At 43.6% G+C, this 22,388-nt stretch overlaps 1 protein-coding gene across 2 annotated transcripts in view; it reads right to left on the minus strand.

Annotated features, from left to right (window-relative positions):
• The window catches only part of LOC138581224 (protein-glutamine gamma-glutamyltransferase E-like), a 386,319-nt gene that overhangs the window by 170,369 nt on the left and 193,562 nt on the right, over positions 1 to 22,388 (minus strand). For both annotated transcript variants that reach the window (XM_069652406.1, XM_069652407.1), the window contains one exon: positions 11,316 to 11,493. In XM_069652406.1, the coding sequence (XP_069508507.1) occupies positions 11,316 to 11,493 (178 nt within the window). The remainder of the gene's footprint in view (positions 1 to 11,315; positions 11,494 to 22,388) is intronic.

Here is a 22,388-nt window from a genome sequence, read left to right on the forward strand (position 1 = left end):
CGTCTTTTTGCTCTACACGACTACGAGGCGTTCCCTGCTCTTCTGAACCTGCCAGCTGCTGAAACTAACGTGGAGAAGCCTGGGTCTGCTTGCTTCGGGGACCGGTGAGTAGTTTAGCTAGGATCTGGTCGCCCTCCTGCAGTATCCCATTGCTTTTCCCTGTTGTGTAAAAACAGCACCCTTTTGGCCGTACTCGCGCTCTGCTTCTGCCCGCTGTGGAGGCTGCGCTTGAGTTGCGGAACCTGTTCTCCTTCTGCTGTGCACTAACCCGAACTGCCTGACTTCCTCCGAAGAGCTTCCCCTTTTGCCCGTTGGCACCGGCGTGGCAGGTACTTTGAGCACAAGGCTCCACTCTTCGCAGGGCTCGGACTTCCATCTAGTTAGGTGCCTCTGAAGGCGAACTGAGTCTAAAGCGTTATCGCACTGCCTGTTTTCCTTTCCTTTCAGGTGGACTACATATTTCGTGCTTTAAACGCTTGTGACTGTGCATTTGCATATATATTGTGTTGATATGGTATGTGTTGGTTTAATATTGTGATATTGTGATTTTCTCGCTACGGTCATTGTTTTAAAGGCCTTAAAATAAATGTGTATCTATTTTTGATATAACAACTGTTTGGAGTAGTTTGTAAGCGCTCTTGCTTTGTGTGCTCATTGCGGGCTTTCAGTCACCCTCACCCCTCTTGAGACCTAGTCTTGACCGCCGCGATCGCTACCTTGATTGGTCTGGCTTGTCCAGAGGTTACCCTGTTCCAAGTAATTAGGTTGGCCTTCTGAACTTCTGCGCCACCAGGACAGAGTTCAGAAATCCGTCTTAACATTAACCACGCTGGCCTCAGCCTATTTGATGCCACTCTCCCTCTCATCATGGTGAAAGGCTCCTCCACTGTAGCCGAATGTGGAGTCATCCTGAATGCATTTAACGTCTTTTTTAATGTGTCCTTCCAAGGTAATGAATTTGCTATGGCCAATTGTATAATACTTTTTATAAAGCCATTCATCGTCTCCACCAATCTGTTAGCCATTGGATGATACAGTGAAATGACTGTATGTTCAATTGCTCTGTCTTTCAGAAAGGCTTGCATTTTTTCCGCCATGAATTGAACCCCATTGTCAGATATAATCTCTTGCGGATCTCCTTCTCTATAAAAACATCCTCCAAAAACCTCCAATCTACCTTGCGGTAACTGTGCTTTCCATAATACCCCATTCAACCCACTTTGATGTGTAGTCCAATATTACTACAATGTATATCTTCTGAGAATGTAGTGTTTCAAAAGGCCCTGTGACATCAATGGCCAATTTTTTCCATACCATGTGTGGAATCTTAAACAGGCTGTAGGGGTGTGACTTTCATCCTCTTACCTTTATCACTTACGGCACACGCCGTACAGTTCTTCACCAGCTCTTCCATTTCTCTCCACATTCCCGGCCACCAGTAACTTTCCCTCATGTGAGATTTCTACCTAAATGGCCTTCATGTGCTAAATCAGTTATTTTATTCCTCAATGACACAGGTGGAATAATGCGGTCACCCCTAAACACGCATGTGGCATCTTCTGAAATTTCATTTTTAGTCTGCCCATAATCCTTCAATCTATGGTCAATATTCTTCCATCCTCCCTGTATCACTTGGCGCAGAAGACCCTGCACCGTATCTTCTGCAGATGCCTTGGACCATTCCTCTTTTTGTATACCAGGCTCGATATACACAATGATGCATCCCATGGCCATCTCGTCATCGCTTACCTCCTCTTGTCCACCATCACCCACGACGATCTAGAGAAACAGTCTGCTACTACATTGACCTGCCCGGGGTTTACACCACTTGAACATTAAATTGCATCACATGTAAAATCCATCTTCGAATCCTGGGTGATGCCAAATGAGCACTCTTAGAATTCAACACATGAATCAAAGGTTTGTGGTCTGTACTTAGCTCTATGGGTAGACCCCAAATTAAGCCCCTGAAATGTTCAAGAGTCCACTTATCTCCAAGTGCTTCTTTCTCTATAGTAGAATAGTTTTGGTCTGCATCTTGCACTTGAAGCAAAAGCAATTGGTACTATATTGCCTTCCTGAATTTGTTCCAACACCCGGACTAAACCAATGTTGCTGGCATCCACTGAAATTATGTTGTGGGCTGTGCTACTGAACATTTTCAATGTCGGTGCGCTGTTAATATTTTCCTTAATACACTCCAGTTCTTTTTGGCAATCATCTGACCATACAAATATTACCGACTTCTTCATAAGCTCTCTCATGTGCATCGTTTTATCCGTGAAGTGCGGTATGAACTTTGAATAGTATTCAGCTAGACCCAGAAGGCTACGCAACTGATCCTTGTTTGACAGGGCGGGCATATTCAGTATGGTATCCACCAAACTTGTCTTTGGTTTTCTCTCATCCAAAGTTATGAGGTCACGTAAATATGTTACTTCTCTCATCTTTATTTTACACTTGTCAATCTTTAAAGTGAGGCCTCTCTCCTGTATAACCTGTAATACACCTAAACGTTTGGCATTGTGTTGTTCCTCAGCAAGAGCTGCTATTAGAATGTCAGCCTGGAACTAGTACACCCCTTCCAGACCTCCAAACAGCTGCTGCATCAATCTTTGGAACACTGCCGCGGCTGATGCCAAACCAAACTGTACTCTCTTAATATCTAAAAGCTCCTAATGGCGTAATAAATGATGTCAAATATTTTGATTCCTCATCCAGGACTACTGGATGATATGCCGAGGATAGATCTAGAGTGGTAAAATATTTAGCAGGTTTCATATTTGTCAACATCTCCCCAATGTTAGGTAATGGATGTCTATTAATCCATATGCTTGCATTCAAATCTCATAAATCGACACACATACTTATAGAATTGTCAGGTTTCTGCACTATCACTACAGGGGATAGCCATTCTGAACTTTCAATTGGCTCAATAATGTTCTGTTCACACATTTCCATCAATTCCCTTTGTAATGCATCTCTGGTACCTATTGGGATATTCCTCACTTTATGCGCAATTGGTTTGGCTCCTTTCTTCAACACAATCCTGTGCTTAAAACCTTTTAGCATTTCTATGTTGTCATTGAATATTTGAGGAAACATCTTGGCCAAACTTCCCTTTGTGTCATAACTCTCAGCTGATACACTTAGTATGTGAACACTTTTCCCAAGGATGCATTTTTATCTGTAATGCTGCTTGTTCCCACCGGCCCACTACTGATGAGCCATTTTTTGCCACGTATAACTTGCAGAATGTCTCTCTCTCTTTGAAACTCAAATGGATGGCGGCAATGGTCGACCAGTTTTTTTTGTTTTTGTGCTGTACTGTTGAATGGATAACTGCGTTGTTGCTACGGCAACACTATGTGTGCAAACAAAATGGCCATGATGCTGGCTATGTTTTCTCAGGTCCTTTACTCTACGGCTTGGGTACAGCATTGTGTGAGCGCGTGGCACTACTTTAAAAAAATGCTGCGCCAAGTTTCTGGCAAGTACTTTAAAGTTTCTTTTCCAATCTATCCCTTGGTCACTCCAGTGCCAGTACCTTACACTTGGGCTTTCCTGTGGCCAGCGGGAGCTGCGATTCTAGTGGTTTTCACGTGACCCCTTTTTTAATCACACTCAGTGTCAGATTTCCTTTATATTTAATGAAGCTTTGAGAAGAAAAACTTTGTTTTATTGCAGGGAGAGCCCCCAGGTGGGTGCACACTTCATAACAGACAGCAATAACAAACTCTCTCTCTCTCTCTCTCTCCTGGGTATCATTCTTGAACTAGTTGTTGACATCTTTTTATTAGAGCCACTAACGCCTCCTCGTTACTCTCATCTTTTTCCTCTTGTATGCTTTTGGTCTTCGTGCTATCTTGTTTATTTAGTTCCATAGTCCTTGATATTTCTATCGCTTGTTCTAGTGTTGGATTTTTTGCTTGCCATAATCTTTGCTGTATATGGGGATCTGCCGTATGCAGTACAAGTTGGTCTCTCAAATATTCTTCTGCTATTCCTGTAAATCTACTTGTAGACATCAATCCCCTCAACACTGCTATGTAAGAGTCAACTGATTCAACCTTGTTTTGTTTCCGTGAAATAAAATGTTATTTTTCGAGCACGACATTTGTCATATTGCCAAAATGCCTGGATAACTTGTTAAGGGCACACTCATAATGTCTGTTACTGCTGGTGCTAGCTGAATCACCTGCCTCTTCATCAGCATTACTCTGGTCAGGCAGTGTGCGAAAGATACTCAGCGCTTCAGCTCCAATACAATTTCACAACGTGGCCTCCTTCAAATCGTTATTAAACTTTGTGCCCCCAATTGCTCCCAAGGGTTGGCAGGATTCCATGGGTTTGCCAAGAATGGAACTGGAGCTGGGGTATTTTGCATGGTTGAACTATTTCTTCAGTGATTGCGACCTTTGCCTGTTTTCCTAGTGTAGTCTTTACACTTTATTGTCCATTATTTTGTATCTTGTAAACTGTCCAGCAAGTGCTTGTTATTCATAATTGCTGTTCGCACTACACGTTCTTTTCTGTTTGCTTTATATATTAATACAAATGTGTTCCCACCAGGTGGCGCTGCAGTGTTATGTCACTCATTTTGTTTGTTTACATCCTTGTTTCCATGAGGCAAAAATCGCGGCAATGGTCGACCTATATTTCCGCTGGGGGCTCTTGCAGGAATCTTCGTCGCCACTTGTTAAGTTTTCTCGATGAATAACTTAATGAAGCTTTGAGAAGAAAAACTTTGTTTTATTGCAGGGAGAGCCGCCAGGTGGGTGCACTCTTCATAACAGACAGCAATCACTCCTTGATGCCGTTCTCGAACTCGTGGTAGTTCGAGAACGACATCAGAATGATTAACAAGATTACATCACAACACAGAGAGCTACTTGGAATTTCTTAATCGGATTCTTCATTCATTTGATTAGGTTTCTTTGAAGAAGGAATTTCAAGGGTTTCAATATTTTTTTTTGCCAGACATCTTAGCTGTATAATAGGGTAGTCAATGGTGAGCAGGGTGGTGGATAGGAGCTGCTCTCTCAAGCTGCTGCTCCACCGGTGGCCATTTTAGAATTCACAAATGGGCATGATTGGGATATTGGCACCAGTCAAATGTGTTGTCTTTCTCACTCTGACAATTGAATGATGAAATATGAATATTATAATGTGGTTAATGTATAGGTTGTGTGATATGATTGCATACTGTCACATGACGATATGATTTGTTCTTATTTAAAATAGCAATAAAGTGATCAAGAGTGGATTTGTTCCCTCTATGTTTATGACACCAAGGCATTGAATGTATGAGATTTGTTCTGTTAATCAATTGTCCAAAATGAAAAACTAACTTGGTCCACCAGCAACACCTCTTTTGTTGTATTTAGTTAGATTCCCAGTTCCTGTGTGAGTAGAGGACATTTCCGTTCTGTGTATTACAAAACACTTGCAGCAGGGTTTGTTGGGGATTATTATACAAACACAAGATCCCAATTGACAACAAACGAAAGGGGAAGGGGAGAGCGAGCATGGAGCAAGTATGGAGCGTAATCCTGAGTGGGATACATACTACATTTTTTCTTGGCCGTGTAACCTTTATTCGACATCAGCCTTTTAGGTACGCAATAAAACCAAGAAATGTTTTCTTTTTGCCACTGTAGTTATTTGATGGAACCAAATGTAGTCATGCGTTCCCAGTATTAGGCTGTTCCCTAAATAGTCATCCACAAATGTAATCCATATGGATGAAAGGGTTAACTCAAGGAACTCAGGGAAGGTCCACGTACCACTCCGTTTCCAGCTGTTTACTCTCTCTTTTCAGCGGTTAAGTTGTTCCAGATGTCCAATTCCCAGTTTGCATATCAACTCTCCCACAAATCTCCTACTTCAGCCTCTGTTTGTATGTCCCCCACAATGATAGTGCCATCAAAACCTGGTATCAGAGCTAGTCAAGAAACATCCAAGAACAGCAGGATCTACCCCCTCCTACCCTTGCTCCTCTTCACTTGGAGCTTCGGACACAATGATAAATCATGTTCAGCAGTTTGACGTAATAGTGTGGTAGCTCGAGCTCCCACAACCACTGGGTCTTAATGCTTGCAAGGTTTTTGGCTCCAACAGGAACAGCCTTCTCCTGCACCTGGTGTGCTCTGCTCTGATTCAGAACATATTCTCCTCTGAACTGGTATCTAAACTCCTCTCACTCTCTCGCCATGGGAGGATAGCTCAGGGGGCAACGTGCTCGCCTTGGAAGCAAGACGACACAGAGCACCACAGGTTCGATCCCCGTGTCCGCGCTTTGAAACCTCTGGATATTAAGCGCGTTATAAATAACCTATCATATCCTCATATCATATCAAATACTGCAAAAATAAAGGAGTGAAGAACAACACCATTCCCAATGAGACATTACATTGCTTCTAGGAGCCATTTGATGAAAGGTGGGTGGATCAATGCCAGCAAGCCATCAATCAACTGAAAAAGACATGCAACACTCTGCCAGTCCTTGCCTATGCGGACAAACAACATCCCTACATCATGTGTGTACATGTTAGTTTAGAGGAATTAGGAGTGCTTCTCTATCAGAAGACCAACAGGGAGATAAGACTCAGTGACTTCACCAGTCAAGGCATTCACGCTGCCTAACAGTACTAACCACTTAACAAGCTGGAAACCCAGGCCCTAAGGTGAGTAGTACTGGAGAAATGTCATGACTGCCTCTGTGGAGCCAGCTTTTCCGGTGAACACTGATAACAACCCATTGACGTATTTACTGAAGTCCATAGAGCTAAATGCTGCAGGACATTGGTAACTCACCTCACTTTTGTCATATGGCTTTCACCTAAAAAACTGGCCCGGGTATACCAATACAGATGCAGATGCCCATGGGAGGATTGGGACCCAAAGGTTGCCCTGAAAATGTTTTTCAAAATGACAGGTTCAGGTTGTAGAAATCTGCAGGAGCTGCTGAACCTCCCTGAAAAGGTTTGCGTCTGCAGCTAGTTGAACAACTACGTTCAAAAAGTCTCAAAGGGAAAAGGGTAGTCGATAAAATAAAACATCAGACTCTTCTTATTTAGCTGCTACTGGAAGAAGTAGGGAGGTAGGGACATGTGAACACGAAAACTATGAAAGTACAGGTGAGTCAGATTGTTATCAATGACAACCCACATTAGTTCTCTACTCTAAACTTCCCCTCCAACCTGTTCCCATTGCCTTGCAAATTACCTGTTGTGACTGACACTGGAAATGCCTTTTGGAGGGACAGTGCCTCCTAGTCCTTGTCCTACCACTTCTCTGTGTGTGTTTTCTGTATGTGTTCTGCACCAGAGGTCGAGTCTGGACCTCTGGCATTGTAGTTCTTCATTTTACCTTTTGGTGAACAACAGCCCTGGGATACCCTTATGGTACCCATGGGTGGGGGTACACCTTTTTACCTCTTCTGTGTGTTTTTTGACACCTGTGTTTTGCCACAGAGCAGGGTATGGGCTGGTGGCAGATACATGCTGACTTGAAAGTGGCTCTGAGTGTCCTCCATGTTTGGATCACCCAAGCCCTGCCATATGAATCAGTGGATTCCTGAACAAAGGCAGGATGACCAGTGCAGCCTCTTGGTTTCTATTGCCTTTACCCTTGTTTCCCACATTCATGGGAAGCCCTGACCCTGTCCCCTTTCTCCTGACTGGCCTTTGGGTGGAAGGACCACATATGGCCCTTCTGCTGCCTCCTACCATATTGGCTGGAGCCTTCCCTGGTACAGTGTTGTGGGTACACCATTGGGGAGGGAATTGTATGAATGGAGTATGAAGTCAACTCACATTGTGCATTGTGGGTGTCTGGCTTTGGTTGTGTGACTCAATGCCTGAGCCAGCCCTGACTGAAACTGGAGTGAATGCCGTGTAGTGCTCTGAAAGGCGGGGTGTATACCCCAATCCACATTCTGTGATATGGGTGTCTGGTTTTGGGTGAATGGCATGAATGCCTGTGAGCCTGATTGGTTACTTGCCTGCATGAATGCACTCGTGTATGCTTGACTGACTGAGCCTGACTCTGCCTGAGTTGATGGGGAACAAATGTGTATAACTAGGGACGTCTAACTCAACAATTTGTTCTGAAGCTGAAGCTGAAACCTTGAATCCTGGGTTCAGTGGGAGAAAGTAGCCTGCAGCTGAATTTCTTCAAGGAATCGGAAGACTGCTGAGCTGAGCCAAGGACAGAATCAAGAGTGGACCTGGATAGACAACCTCTTCCAGAGCTACGAGGGACCATCACACACCTGATTCTCTTCTTCCAAAGTACCCTGGAAGCCAGTCATGTATGCCTGCCTTCCGGAGAAGGGGTCTTTGTGAGTCCAGAAGAGGAGTGCCTGCACATCTTGATCCAAAGAAGTCCAGTTGTGTCCCCAAGGGTCCGGAGGAGTGTTTGTGACCGCTGGAAGCAAGACTGCTGTGTATCCTCCAGAAGAGGAGATACCCTGGCATAGTGCTGCGTGACATGACACCCAGAGTTGCAAACGTTCTATTTTATTGAATAATCCTTCAAGGGACATCCCTGACATGACATTTTACCGCTTTTTCCCACCAGAGAAGATCCAGGGTCGCTGTGTGCAGAGGAAGGTTTGCTGGTCAGTTTCCTGCCACCAAAATCCAAAGTAGATGTCCCGAGGGTCCAGCCTTGTTGAGGGCTCGCAGTCCAGTCCAGTGGTCAAGTCCATTCTGCCAGAAGCCATCCAGACGTCTGTGCTGTGGCTGCAGCACCAAAGAACCGAAAGTCAGTAAATCTCAAAATCCTGAAACCCAACACCTACTTCTGCCACTGCACCCATCATCACAGAGGAGCAGGAACTGGGGAAGGCTGTTCGAGGCCGGACAGGGCCAGGCAGCGGAATCACCCTTATAAGTTGGACAGTCGCCAGCCATCATCCTGGTGGAAGCTGCATATTACAGACAGCCTTCCTATCATGTCGAGGCAAGTGCCGGCTCTCAGGGCAATGCTCATCGAGTGAGCTCGTTGTCTTGCATCTGGTGGCCATTTTTGAAGGGCACCGATTCGGTGCTGGAAAGTCCAAAAGGGCTTTGCTGGCCTCTTAATCCCACATGGCAGGGCTCGAAGGGGAGCTCATGTGCCAAGATGTATCTGCAGCAGGGCCAGATAGGGGGCTTACAAACTACACCTTCAAAATGTTTAAAATTGGATTCAGGTGACCCAACAGCACTTAAGAGCTGATGTTAGCAACACCACAACATGCTCTGCATTTGGATAATTTAAGCTCAGTGCAATTTGCAGGTGTAAATGTCAGCATTCACTTACACCCTAACATCTAAATAATGTACTTTATTTATGCATTATGTAGGCAACGAGTAAGGTACACATTGGAGGTAATTTTACATGGAGCGGAGCTGTAAATGAAGATACAAATGCAAGGAGTAAAGCGTTCACCCCTTTATTTACCGCTTGGACACATTTTCAATTATTTTTAAGGAAACGGGTCACAAAGTTGAGTTAACATCTCTGCCCTGCTTTCTTCCTCTGGCTTGTAAGTACATTTGTTTTACACCTGCAGGAAATTTCCACGCAGGCATAAAACAAATGGATTCCTATGCCTTTCGTCTGCATTTAGCACTTTCTAAAAGTAACTAGGTGGATGTTATAGGAATCCATTGGTAAATGCCATCTTCAAAGCATAATTTGCAAGCAGCATTTACTTTTTTATAAAACGGAGAGTAAAGGAAAAGAGCAAAGGCGATTTCGTCTAGTTTAAGATTCATCTTTACACTCCATCTTGCAAAAGTTGCAAATTGCATGTAGGAGACCCAACAACACCCAAGTGCCAACGATGGTGGTCCCCGGCCTGTATTTAGTATTTCATAAGAGATTACCTCTATATGGAAACATGAAAAAGGCCTATGCTTTTGTCCCTAGTTGCCTATCGTTTTCCCATGATTTGTCACTTCCCACATATATGTTGGTAATTTGAAAGCGACTGGTGAATCTTAACACCACTTAGTGCACAATTTACATCTAGATCATTTAGGTGTAAGTTAGTTGGGCAGCGAAGTATAAAAAATAATTTATAAATTGTGCAATACCCATTTCTGGTCAAATCAAAAAGCTCAGACAAGGGGGTAGATATTTTGCTGACATAGCCCCAAAGCTTTGTTATGAAATGCCAAAAACCCTCAGAAATTAGGCAAAGCACCTCAGATTCAAAAGGGCCTTGAAGAGAACCATGTCTAGACAGGCCTGTCCAGGACCTTAGGAGCCATAGTACTTAATCCCTGGGTGCCTTGCTCCAAACCATTCCCAAGATAGCCTTTTCTCCAGACCGCGGTGAGACCTCCCGTTCACTTAGCAGTTCTTAGTTGCCTGCATCATAATATGTTGTGCCTTGCCTTTTCTGCACTTTAATACATTTGAATTTTAATACTGCACCTATGCTTTTCAAATAGTGGTGTACCACCCTGTATTTGGGGCTTTCATCGGTCCGCACGCCAGAATTGCATTTTTATTCTTGTTTGAATTCTTGTGTAATAACCTGGCATATAATAGGATTGCTTATTTCAAATATTTGCAATACCTTTTCCACCCTTTCGTTGTGTTACAGTGTATGTTGTAATTTGGTGCTTTACGGTACTTTAATAACATTTTGAAAATAAGTTATGACGCAATCAAAATTTCAATTTCGCTTCTGTATAATCTCCATGGCACACCTTTTGGAGAACCCTATTTTGGAGATTGATTCTAAATTACTCAGGAATAATTTATAAAGGCTCATATATTGTAAGCATCTTCTACATATGGTTATTATGTGTATCTTGCTTGACCTTTGTATGTTCTTCACGTCTTTTTCAAGATATAGGTCACTCTCTGTAAAGAATGTGCAAATAGCACCAAAGTTTGTAAAGCGTTTCCTTACCCCCAACAGCGTATCCCTTACTCGAATGGAAATTCTGGGCTTTTAATTAAAGCTAGCTCCAGCTCCTCCTTTACTTACATATGTGTCTGGACTCTGCCATGCGAAGGGCAAAGAGGAATCTAAAGCCAAGCAGTGCATTGTGTTATTAGAGGGGGTGTAGCTAAATGTATACCTCTTTCTCTCTGGCCTTCAGACAAAAGGTTATCAGCTTTCGAGGTATCGCCCTATCTCTGGTATTATGCCAAAATATGCACTCCTCATTTGGGACTATGATTTTGTGTGGTATCCGAGAATACACTTTCATCTAGAAAAATATCTACACTATCATCACCCCAATGATCAACAATGGCACCGCAGTGAAGGTCCTATAGAAAGGTTTTACATGTGTCGAACATCCCACCTGTGCAGGTTACGCCTGCGAAGACCCAGCATTGGCCATACTGGACAGGTTTGTACCCGTTTCTTCGCCACTTCTGCAGGATGGCGACGCTACCATTCCAGGCGGCAGGGCTCACACCATCCTCATAGTCTCCACTCCAGTCTCCCTCCAGCACCCCTTCATCATCTTGACAGTTCACCTAGAAAAAAAGTATTAGATGGTTATGGTTTGTATTTCATGGTACTCTAATGCAATAACCTGAAGCATTAAACAATTTAAAGATTGAGAAAGTCATCATTCGGGCCATTTGTTTTGAGCCAGGAGTTTATGTAGGAGTGAATCTATGAAGAGCTTGCTGTGCTATCTGTCAATCCATATATCGTAAGCGTGTAGTAAAGCATAAGACCAAAAGACCAACTTTTTCTGGTTTGTTTCATAGCAGAATTCTGAAAGATGGGAATGGTAGCAAAATAAATTGTATAAGTGTTGTATGAAGCCATATAGGGAAGGCTCATTATCACACGATAATGACAATCCCCTCCAAAGGTATTGCTTGAGGTGAAGAATCAGGACCCTTCCCATGGTCTATACGGCTATTAGCAGACAAGGTTGTGCAAATTAAAAAGAAAGCCAATGATTAAAGGCTGCTGCTCAAGTCCTGATGTTTGGAATGAGGTAAATACCACAAGTGATATCCTGATATGCTCCATGCGAAGCATTCTGACTGGCTGAAAGGAGGCATAAAATGAAATCCATGTGCTAATTGCTCTTCATTAGGAGATCAGGTTGTCCTTGCAGTGTGGGTTGCATATGTGTGTGTGGCAGGGCAACTGGGAGGAAGTTCCATTGTTGGAGAAAAAGGTCCAGCCAAAGATGATAGAGATAAATATACATTTCCTGCTGGTAATTATTTCTGGTGTAACAGCATTGACTCTCATTGGTGACTGCCGCTAACCTTATGTGTTCACTAGTATTAGCAACTAATCACCATCATTATCATACATTATCATAGCTTTATTCACCGAAAAGCCATACACGTTTTACACAACATATGAAGCATCACGTATAAAAGCATCACAAATAAATTAAAGAAAAATGTTCAGCCAGATTAAGGGCAAATTAATTAAAGGCAGCATTAGGTGGGGGATGATCGAACTAGGATCCAATTATATCACATATGATGGCTAAAGTCTTGGCAAAGACAACTCGAGATAAGGCACAATAATGTCCCAATGGTACTAATGCACTGTATACCTTGATGGTCTGGGCCATGAATTGTTACGTTTGTTCCTCAAAGGGACAGTATTTGCTCCTGAAAGCACAGTCCGCTGTAGCTTATTTTCGCAGGGCGGGGCACCGAGCTCTATTAGGCTATTTGCCAGTGGATGATATCTCCTATTGAAACCCAATGAGCCATCAGCCATTCTAAAATCTCTAAAATCAGTTTGAATGGAATCAAGTGTGTTTTCTCCCTGCCGATGAATCCTGGTACAGCTCACAGTTTGCCCCTGGGTTATAAATAAACAACACTACCCATATCCAGTGAATGCCCTTATTTAAAAGAACTTCCCAGGGTTCTTGATAGTTTGGGGCCAGTTTGGGGTCCTTATGGAGATATATTGACCCCCCCTCCCGGGCTTGCTATTAGCCTACTTTTTTTGAACAGCTGACATGAAGGGGCAGGGTCCAACCTTCTTATTGCCTTATTAGATGTAATATTTACCCTGGGTGCCCTAGCTACCTTAGGACCAATGTACTGTGACATTGGGGGGGGAGGGGGGCAAGGCAACAGATGTTCCTACTATGGTCACAACCCTTTAGGTCTTTTTTGTGCAGCGCCTCATCACCCACCAATACACAGATTTAGGATAAATGCTTACTTCAGTCACTTCGGTAAATCCGCTCCCACCCTGGGTGGCACCAATATTGTTGGGGCTTAATTTGGGCATAGGTAGCCGACTTCCACCAGTTTGTCTTGGTCACTCTTTCCACCCCCTTGGTCGTTCAATGACTACCTCTTATACGCATCTCTTCCTACCACTTCAATCAAGGATGAAATTAGTTTTTTAAGTATCGAGATTTCGGTTAGCACAGTACTGTATAAACAAACATTGGTTACTGGGTTAGGCTTATTTGATGAATGGTTGGCCGCTTGCTCGCAGTGGAGTAGTAGACCAGGTGTAAACCAATGTCTAGTGGAGTGTCACTGATTACCCGCAATGGCTCATTCTGCATCCCCTTTACCACAATTCCCCTGTTTTCGATCTCAGGGGTGTCTCCACCCATTACTGGCCCATTATAAAACCCCTGTGGACCAAAGATTGACTAGAATGACTTGGTAGAGCATGGGGGCTCATCAGGTGCAACCATCTTGGGTAGCAACATACTGCAAGATGCAAAGTTTTCTATGGGAGTCCAGCTGCGATGGCACTCCGACTGGCAGGACAACAGGAGCTTCTGTGGTCATAGTATGAATAGTAGCAGTTGGAATCTCAGATTAATAGTCAATAGCCCCTGTTGTGACCATCGTAAGCGGGGCTTCAACAGTAGTTGGCTGGGGTGCTGGCTCCATGTCTTCATTGGTTTGACGCAGACTCATAGCCATTTCAGGCTTAATAAGTGCATTGATGTTGTGTGCAACAGTCCCCCCGCCGTTAGGGATCCATACTGATGGGGCCACCAAATGATCCTAGGAACTGATTCATTTCACTGATGAGTGAGTAAGCTTCTCACACAGGCATTCCAGGGTTTCGTTGATCTGGTCTCTGTGATGCATGCTTCAGGCAGCGTAACTGGGATTTTCCTTTTTACTACCAATATTTTCCATTGGGAAATAGAAGCAGACACAGGTGCAGATTTTGCAGGCATGTCACGGGCGGCAAGGGTTAACATTGCTGACAAGTTTGCTTAGATGTTTTGGTTTGTTGCAATTAATGATATGCTGCCCAAGTCCATTTTCGTACTTGATCCCACAAGCGTGCCAGCTATGTCAGTAATAAACGCTACCTGGTCTGCTGGGCTGCTATTTAACTTGTTCTGTGCAATCACAGGTCCCAGTTCTCTCAGCCTTGTGTTTCCCTTCTATCTGGTCTCCGAGCCCTCGCAGCCAGGACTGTAAGCTCTGCCACCCCTGCGGAATTTCCGTCGGCAGATGGCCCTTGGCGAAGTACTCCTGGTTGCCGGCAATCGGGGCATTCAGGGTAGGTCACAGAAAGCTTTGGGTGTCGCGTCTGTCCACAATATTAGCAACTGACATCTCCACTAAATATTCAATCTCTTCATATTCAGAAAGTGATGCTGACAATTTAGATTGTATATCAGTGTCTAACGCTGTACAATGTTGATACAACTAAAATATCTTCCTTCCATTTATCATTGTGCATCATGCAAATCTTCAAAACCCTACCAAATAATCCTAGAGTTGTGCAATAGACTGCATTTTAGGACACACAATGGGAGAAAATCATAGCTTATTCACATCACATCTTCTTGACATTCATGAATTTTGTAAATAGGTTAGAGTGTGCAATTTCCTTCTAGGTTTTGTGTAGGAATTTTGTAGTGATTTAGGTTTCCATTTTGTCTTTGCAGAATGAGTTGAATGCTGAGGGAGTGACATGAAATCTTGCTGGTGAGAATGTTGTTGTATGGTTTAGAGTTCTGAGTGAGAGAGTTGGTGAGAGGTAGCCTACCTGGGAGGATGCCGGTGCATGTTTGCCTGGAGCTCTGATGAACTTGACATATGAAACATAAAAGATGTACTGGAATCTCATTAATCAAGAGATGTCGGAGTCATCACTGGGAACCCAGAGCTTTACAAACTTCACAAGCACTGGTTAATATGTGTGTTAAACTGTCTTCAATGTCATTTAATGCTCTCATAGAGTTAGCAAAATCATGATATCGTTCAAATTGGAATATTTATGCCCTGCGAAGAAAACACCTGCTGCGTTTGACCTGCCGATTGAAACACATGTGGGGGGTGGGTTGGCGGAGGAGCGGCCCCTGACCATTCTTCTTACTGCTCCATATTGGCTGATACTCTCATAAACCCACCTACATCCCAAACTCTATAAGGAGATGAAACAAGGTTCCTTTAGTAAGGCAAGTTATGTTTGCATTGCCCAAAACAGACACACTACTGGACCAGACTCACTCTGATAGGAAGACAGCTAGGGTATGCTGCGGAGCACGCAGGGCCCGATTCTTTATGTAGTGAATTGCAAGCTCAGACTTGCTGATCCTTGCGGATATTGTAAGGCATCAAGCATGTATAGGCAAGTTGAAAACAATCACACTGTAAATGCCTGTGAGGTCAATTGGAGATCACATCGTGGCACTCAGAGGATCCATTTAAACTTCTGGAAATTCTTGGTCATCCCAGGTCAAATCTGCCCTTAGCTGTAAAGCAATTCTAAATGCCACAGAAGTATTGTTTGCTCCTAATGTGCTTTTTGTAAGATACTAATGAAGAAAGAGTGGCCAGTGGGATTGTTTTAGGCTGAGTGCCTGTGGGGGTTTTGACCTTGAGGGTTTCTAAATTATGGGAAGCATTGAGTGTGCATAGGCAGCAATTAACATCTCGGGTGTTATTTAATGAGACAATCTTTATGTTCTCTGTGTGCACCCATCCCTCAAAGGTACTCGATATTCACTCATTCTCTTTGCCTATCCCTTACCATGTATATATCGCCAATTTCTATATACTGTTTATTTCAATTGAATGGATGTACGAAAAGATGCATAAGAGGCCGGGGTTCTGCTTCGATTCCAAAGCCTCCACTGTATCCAGCGACCCTTACTCATTGGGCAGGGCGTCTATTGGAACCAATCACAGGCCATCCTTTGGCTTGGGCCCACAGAACTGCAGCTTGCAGGAATATGGCACCTGCTATGTTGACATTCCCAATGTTCTATGAAAAATGTAACATCTACGAAAACTCAATTCTGCTTCAAGATTTGTTGCTCTATAAATGAGATTGGTACCCTCAAGACTGCATACCTTTAACTTGAGGAATCTTTCTACCAAAATATGCCATTGTGTAAAATAATATTTGTCCATGGCCCTCCTCCAGGGACCGGCTGCTGTTGAAAATTAAATTCTTTCCATTTTCAGCTAGCTCAATAAGAAAAGATTGAAAACCTAGGGCCAGTTTATAGAAACTTTGCAACAGCACAGCTGCAGTCAATTAGCTGTAAAGAAAAAATGGCCAAACGAAAAACAAATCTTTCGATGTATATTTTGCACCAGGGTAAGATAATTAGGACTAGGAGAACCTTGATCTGGTGCAAACATGTATGGAAAGATTTACTATTTGTTTGCTCAGGGGCAATGTTTGCCCTATTGCTACCTGCACCAGTGCAACGTTTCTATAGTACTGTCCCCGGAGTTTAAGATATTTACACAAAAAAAGGTTTGAACGTCTCTTTTGTAGGTAAATGTTTGAACATAACCGTTTGCTCGTCTTAAATCCTATTGATTCCTGGTTTAGTTGAACTGCATTTGTTGTTTAATCCAATTGCAGTGATGGTGGTCTCTGATGCCTGCCTATAGCTTGATCGGTTGAGGAATATTACGCCTGCTCCCGTTCATGTTGAGTGCACGAGAAGCCAGAGGAATGTATACTTCTGTATGGCAGTTTTGTCAGTTACCGGTTATGTGTAACACATAGTACTCACACATGGTTTCTAGATTGGCACCATAGAGAAGAAAATTTGATTTTTTTCAATAAATGACTCATGGGCAGAAATGTGTCTTCCTGTATAATTATAAACATGTTTATAATTTGAACTATGTTCGGTTGCGAAATACTCTAGTGGAATGTCCCAATCAATTTATTGTAGTGCCCACCCATCTATTTCTCCCCTTAGCTCTCCATCCAGCTCTCAGACTAAATGGCATACTCTCTATCCTTCATTCTTGGAATCTTCTTTGGCTCTCTTCAGATTCAGTCATAAATGTCACTGCTCCTTTAAACAATTTAATAAATAAAACCTGCATTGCTATTGGTCGAATTAACACATGCCAAGAGCACAAATACTAGTGTGAGAAAAGAGATATAACCAAAAATAGGGCAACGTAAAATCCCTTGTATGGTTATCTATGTTGTAATATCTGAGAACAATACGGGAGGCAGTAGCTGGGGGATGGGTGGAAAAACAGTATCTTGGGACCATGGGTAAATATTTCTAAATGACTGTGTCGGATCTCCTCACTTCAGATATACATTCACGGTCTCTCAGCCATAGATATATAAAAAGCAGGAGCAGATCTTACGGAAGGTTTTCAGATAATGTTTACATTTGTAGATAGCACATCCCATTGACCAAAAGTTGAGAGATGGAGTTTCTCAAATTCTCTTTGAAAACACTGCTGTAGCACAACCATATCCGATGTCACAATGTGCCTTTCAAGATTGTACACTTCTGTGGTAGTCTCCTGTATCAAACAATTGTGCTACAGACCAGCAGACTGTTAAGTAATGCTCTCACACTCCAGTAAAGAGATTTCAATCTGAGAACACTGTGCCCAAAGTCTGAATATATCTCCTCACCAAATTTGGTTGACAGTTACTGATATAGTAACCGTGGCATTGGGTCACCCTTAATCACAAGTTTGTGCATGAGAGAGTCTGAAAAATTCCATCCCCCATATCGGGGAAGTTTAAGGCAAGTTTTAATGGGGCTTCTCTCCGTTGACCACACTCAGTATACAAGTAGTCATGATAGCCACAGAAAAGGCACAGCGCTCTGAGAAGTATCCAATTTACTTCGATCAGCAGGCCCAGGATGTATCTGACACAAATCATAGAGTAATTAGGCCACAATATCATCCTCCCTATGGGCACGTTTGATGGATTTAGCAGCGAAATTAAAGCATCGAGGAAGAAGGATCACACCAAAGGCTATTTGAAACAGATATTTAGTAGTCATGTTGGAACTCTTCTCTGTATGGTTTTGCATTATTTTGATAAATAAAGCCTGTAATTCCAGATATGCCTTGTGTTCTGGTTTCTCCCCCCCCCCCGCTGTGGGGCCCGGTTTCATGCACCCCACCTTGGGGTCTGGTTCCTACCACTCCGCCTTGGGGTCTGGTTCCTGCCACCCCGCTTTGGGTTCTGGTTTTGCCTTTCCTCCCACCTACCGGGTTCCTGCAGCGACCGTTTACCTTCCTTCTCTGCACATTGCTCCTATGGAAAGGTGTTCAAGTAGGTCGATGTCGGCTCTATCTGTCGGCTTCATCCCAGTGTTCCGTGTCTAACTGAGCTGGTGCTCCCATCCCGCTGTCCTTCTCGAGGGCTTTGACATTGCTGCCTCATTGCGATGCTCCTTCCCTGCTCATGCAGATTCCAATGTCTCACAGCCTCCTGGGCTGGGATTCATCCGGTCCATGTCTCGACAGGATTGCCGGGCGTTCTGCGGGTTTGGCTGCGGCTGGATCTGCAAGGTGGCTGCTTGCTGGCTCAGGCCACACCTCACAGGAGGAATTCTCTCTCCCTCTCTGTAGCTCTGCCGGCTAACTTCCTCTTTTGCTCCAGCGCTGATTGGGTCTTTATCTTTCATCCAGCGAGAGGATAAATCTATCTCCCACCTTCTCTTCTGAAGTGGAGACAGTGGGCCTTACTATAATGTTGGCGGACACGGTATGAACAGTGCCAGTAAGGCACCGTTCATACCGTGCCTCCGAATTATGAGTTCTGCTTGTGGGTGCCTGACAGCCCGCCAGGTCTGACCTGGTGGGCTGTGCGGCACCCGCGAGCAGAATTCGTAATTGCACCGGCACCATTATGCAACCATGCTCCTCTGCCCCATGGGGCAGAATGGAGATCAGGAGCCCGGAAATACCGCCACCCGCGAATGGGCAATTACCGGCCCATTCAACTCGTAATGGGCCGGTTATTGCCCAATCATGGGTGACGGTGCCGGTGGCGAGTTTGGCGGTAGCCGTGCCTGTAAAACAGGCACGGCTACCGCCAAACTCGTAATGAGGCCCAGTGTTTGTAAAGGGTCAGAAACCATATCAGCCATCGACGTAGGATGGTGTAAGCTATTATACAGTTTAACTCCCATATGATGAACAAACCTATAAGGCTTTTAAGACAAGGAAGGGTAACATAGATCCATGTTTATGGATTGCCTGTCCTATATTGGGGGGAGGACGGGTCATCCCCATTGGGATCCCATTTTCCCTGTCCCCTAGGAGGTGTTAAGTTTAGCGAGCTCACCTTCCCAGTCCCAAAACGGGGCTCCCCCAATTGGAGAGGGGAAGAATTACCTGTATTTGTCAAATGTATATATGTATATGTATATGTAGATGTACAAAATGTATATTTCCTAGATGTGCGTGTACAGTTTGTATAGAAGATGCACATTCATTCTGCACATGAGTGATATATAGATACATTAGAAAAGTTCAATATCTCACAATTGGACTTCTGGAGTTTAAATATTCATTTTAAGGACATCAAACCCTGATGAAATTTAGGTGTATGACAAACATCTCAAAAATTGAATGGGGCATTTTGAATAATGAGAGCTGAAAAATGTTTTATTTTCTCTCTGGGGAAAGACCTATATTACAAACTGTTCAAAACAAAATTAAATAACACAAATATGAATACGTTCATGAAAATGTTTATAATTCTCCAGGTGGGTGCCACAAAAGTTTAATGTGGCAATTTTCTGAATGTTCCATGGAAAGGTTTACAAGTTATTGGGAAGTGTTTTTTTCTGAAACTTCATAGACAGTCTGTTGCTACATTAACTATGCGCAAACGCTATAGCATTATATGTCAGTGGTAAACCATTAGTTAACAGAGAGTTAAGGTGATCACATTTGACGCAGCAAAACCCTTGAAATTCTGCAGATGTGGGAAGTGATGACCATATTAACTTGTTGTGCCCAGAGAAATTTACTTTTGAGAATATTGGAATCCTGCTATCGTCAAGAAGCCCTTTTTTCTAATCCTGAAACTGCCTGGGATGGGTCATAAACCAGAAGTTCTGATTAGATTATTTTCCTTTTGTAGTGGTAGGGCAAGGATCAGGCTAGTTTAGGTTTCTAGACAGTAGGGCTAGTACAGGGTTTTGGGACTATAATAAATTAAGTTTAAACCACAATGAGTTGTCGGTCTCCTGATTCTGACTTAACACAATACACACACACACACATGTACATACATTCAATTGATAGCCAGAAAATTGCCAAAGGAAAATGGGCCTCTTAAGCAACTACAGATCTCAAGATCTTAGGCAACATGTTCGAAATTACCTGACCCACGAACACTGTTTGCAGAATATTTGGCCTGAGGAGTCTGAGAACTTGATCTTTTGACCATGGCCAGATCCACCCAGGCAATTTCTCTACCACTTCTCTACCACAACCACTTCTTTTAGATCTCAAACTGTATACTACCATTCTCTATTATTTGTTTTATTATATTTTTTATTTATTGTGATTTGGTTTCAAAAAAGAAAACTGTTCACAAACAGTACAAATAAGCAGAAAATAACAGTAAATGCACATGTAAAAAAACATATAAAATAATTTTACATACCAAAAAGCAATTAAAAACACATAGTTTGTCTATTTCCCCCAGGAATATTCAACAAATAATTTAAAGCAGTGATAATCATCGATATTTGGTTTCCAGCTAAGATGAGTGTCCAAAAATGTGAAGTTAACAGAGTAGATTTGTTATGTACAAACCAAGCAATATAAGACTCTCTCTTAAAATGAAGCACAGGACATTAAACAAAAAACGATGTACTAGTCTCTGTTGTATCCAACTAAAGGCAAGATCTGTTATGCTATACACATTATAGAGCGCACGGTCGCCCATAGGCATCCTGTCGCTATTCAGTAAGTAGGGAGGCTAAAACATGTAGGTCTTCAAGGATCTCCTGAAAACAAAATAGTCTTCCATTCTCCATAGGGCCAGAAGGAGGGTGTACTAAAAGATAGTCCCTGCCACCGAAAAGGCATGACCGCCGACCAGGGTCAACCTAAAGCAGGGGACCTCTACCAGGAAGGCTTCAGCAGAGCAAAGGGAGCGATGAGGTAAATAAAACTGGAACTTGTCCTGCGTAAGGCATGAAAATCCAGACAAAGAGACTTAAAGTGCACTCCAGCAGCCAGAGGAGGGAGCGCAACACCAGTGAAATGTGGGCCCTAACAAGGGTGGAGGTGGCGACTTTGGCTGCCAGATTTTGAAGCACTTGAAGACGCGGATCCAGTGGGCAGGCTGACCTAATAGCAGTGCATTGCAGTAGTCAAGGGATAACATAACTAAGGAAGAGACCACTGGGACTCGGTACTGTGGGGGCAGAAAAGGCAAGACTTTCCACAACACCTTAAGCTTAAGGTGCCCCGTCTAACAGCTATAAGTGACCTGATCGGTCATAGAGAGGGAGGAAGCAATGTTCACCCCCAAATCTTTAACAATCAGCATAGGTATAGGACAGGAACCTAGTGACAGGGGCCATAAAAGAGGGGACCAGAGTGCAGAAGTGGCAGAAGAACCCACCACCAATATGTATGTCTTCTCCCCATTAATTTTCAGTCAATTAGAGGACATTCACTCACACACGGCCTCGAAGCATGTCTTAAGACTGATACCTGTCTCAGGAACCACCAAATCCAGAGGTACCAGGATCTGGGTGTCATCAGCATAGGCATAGCAAGTGAAGCTGTGGGAGGCGATTTTAAACGGAACAGGGGACATGGTGGAGCCCTGAGGCACCCCAAACAACAGTGCAGTAGGAGAGGAATGAAAAGGAGGTAGAGACAGTGACTGAAAACGATCAGAGAGGAACAAGGGGAACCAGGCCAGTACCACTACGGAGAGCCCAGTCCCTGCAAGGCATCTCAGCAGGGCTGCATGATCGATGGTATCAAAGGCGGCTGACAGATGAAGCAGAATAACTGCCCCTGTGCCGCCCGCATCATGCAGTTGAGCGAGATCGACAACCGCAGAGACTAGGAATACTTCTATACCGTGGCTCAGCCGGATCCCAGATTGAGGGGAGTGAAAAAAAGATTTCTCCAGAAAAGTGGACAGCAAGGGGCAAACCAGAGACTCAAGCAATTTAATT

Source organism: Ambystoma mexicanum, chromosome 3p (genome assembly GCF_040938575.1).
Source record: "Ambystoma mexicanum isolate Mex_15411 chromosome 3p, UKY_AmexF1_1, whole genome shotgun sequence".
Lineage (NCBI taxonomy): Eukaryota > Metazoa > Chordata > Amphibia > Caudata > Ambystomatidae > Ambystoma > Ambystoma mexicanum.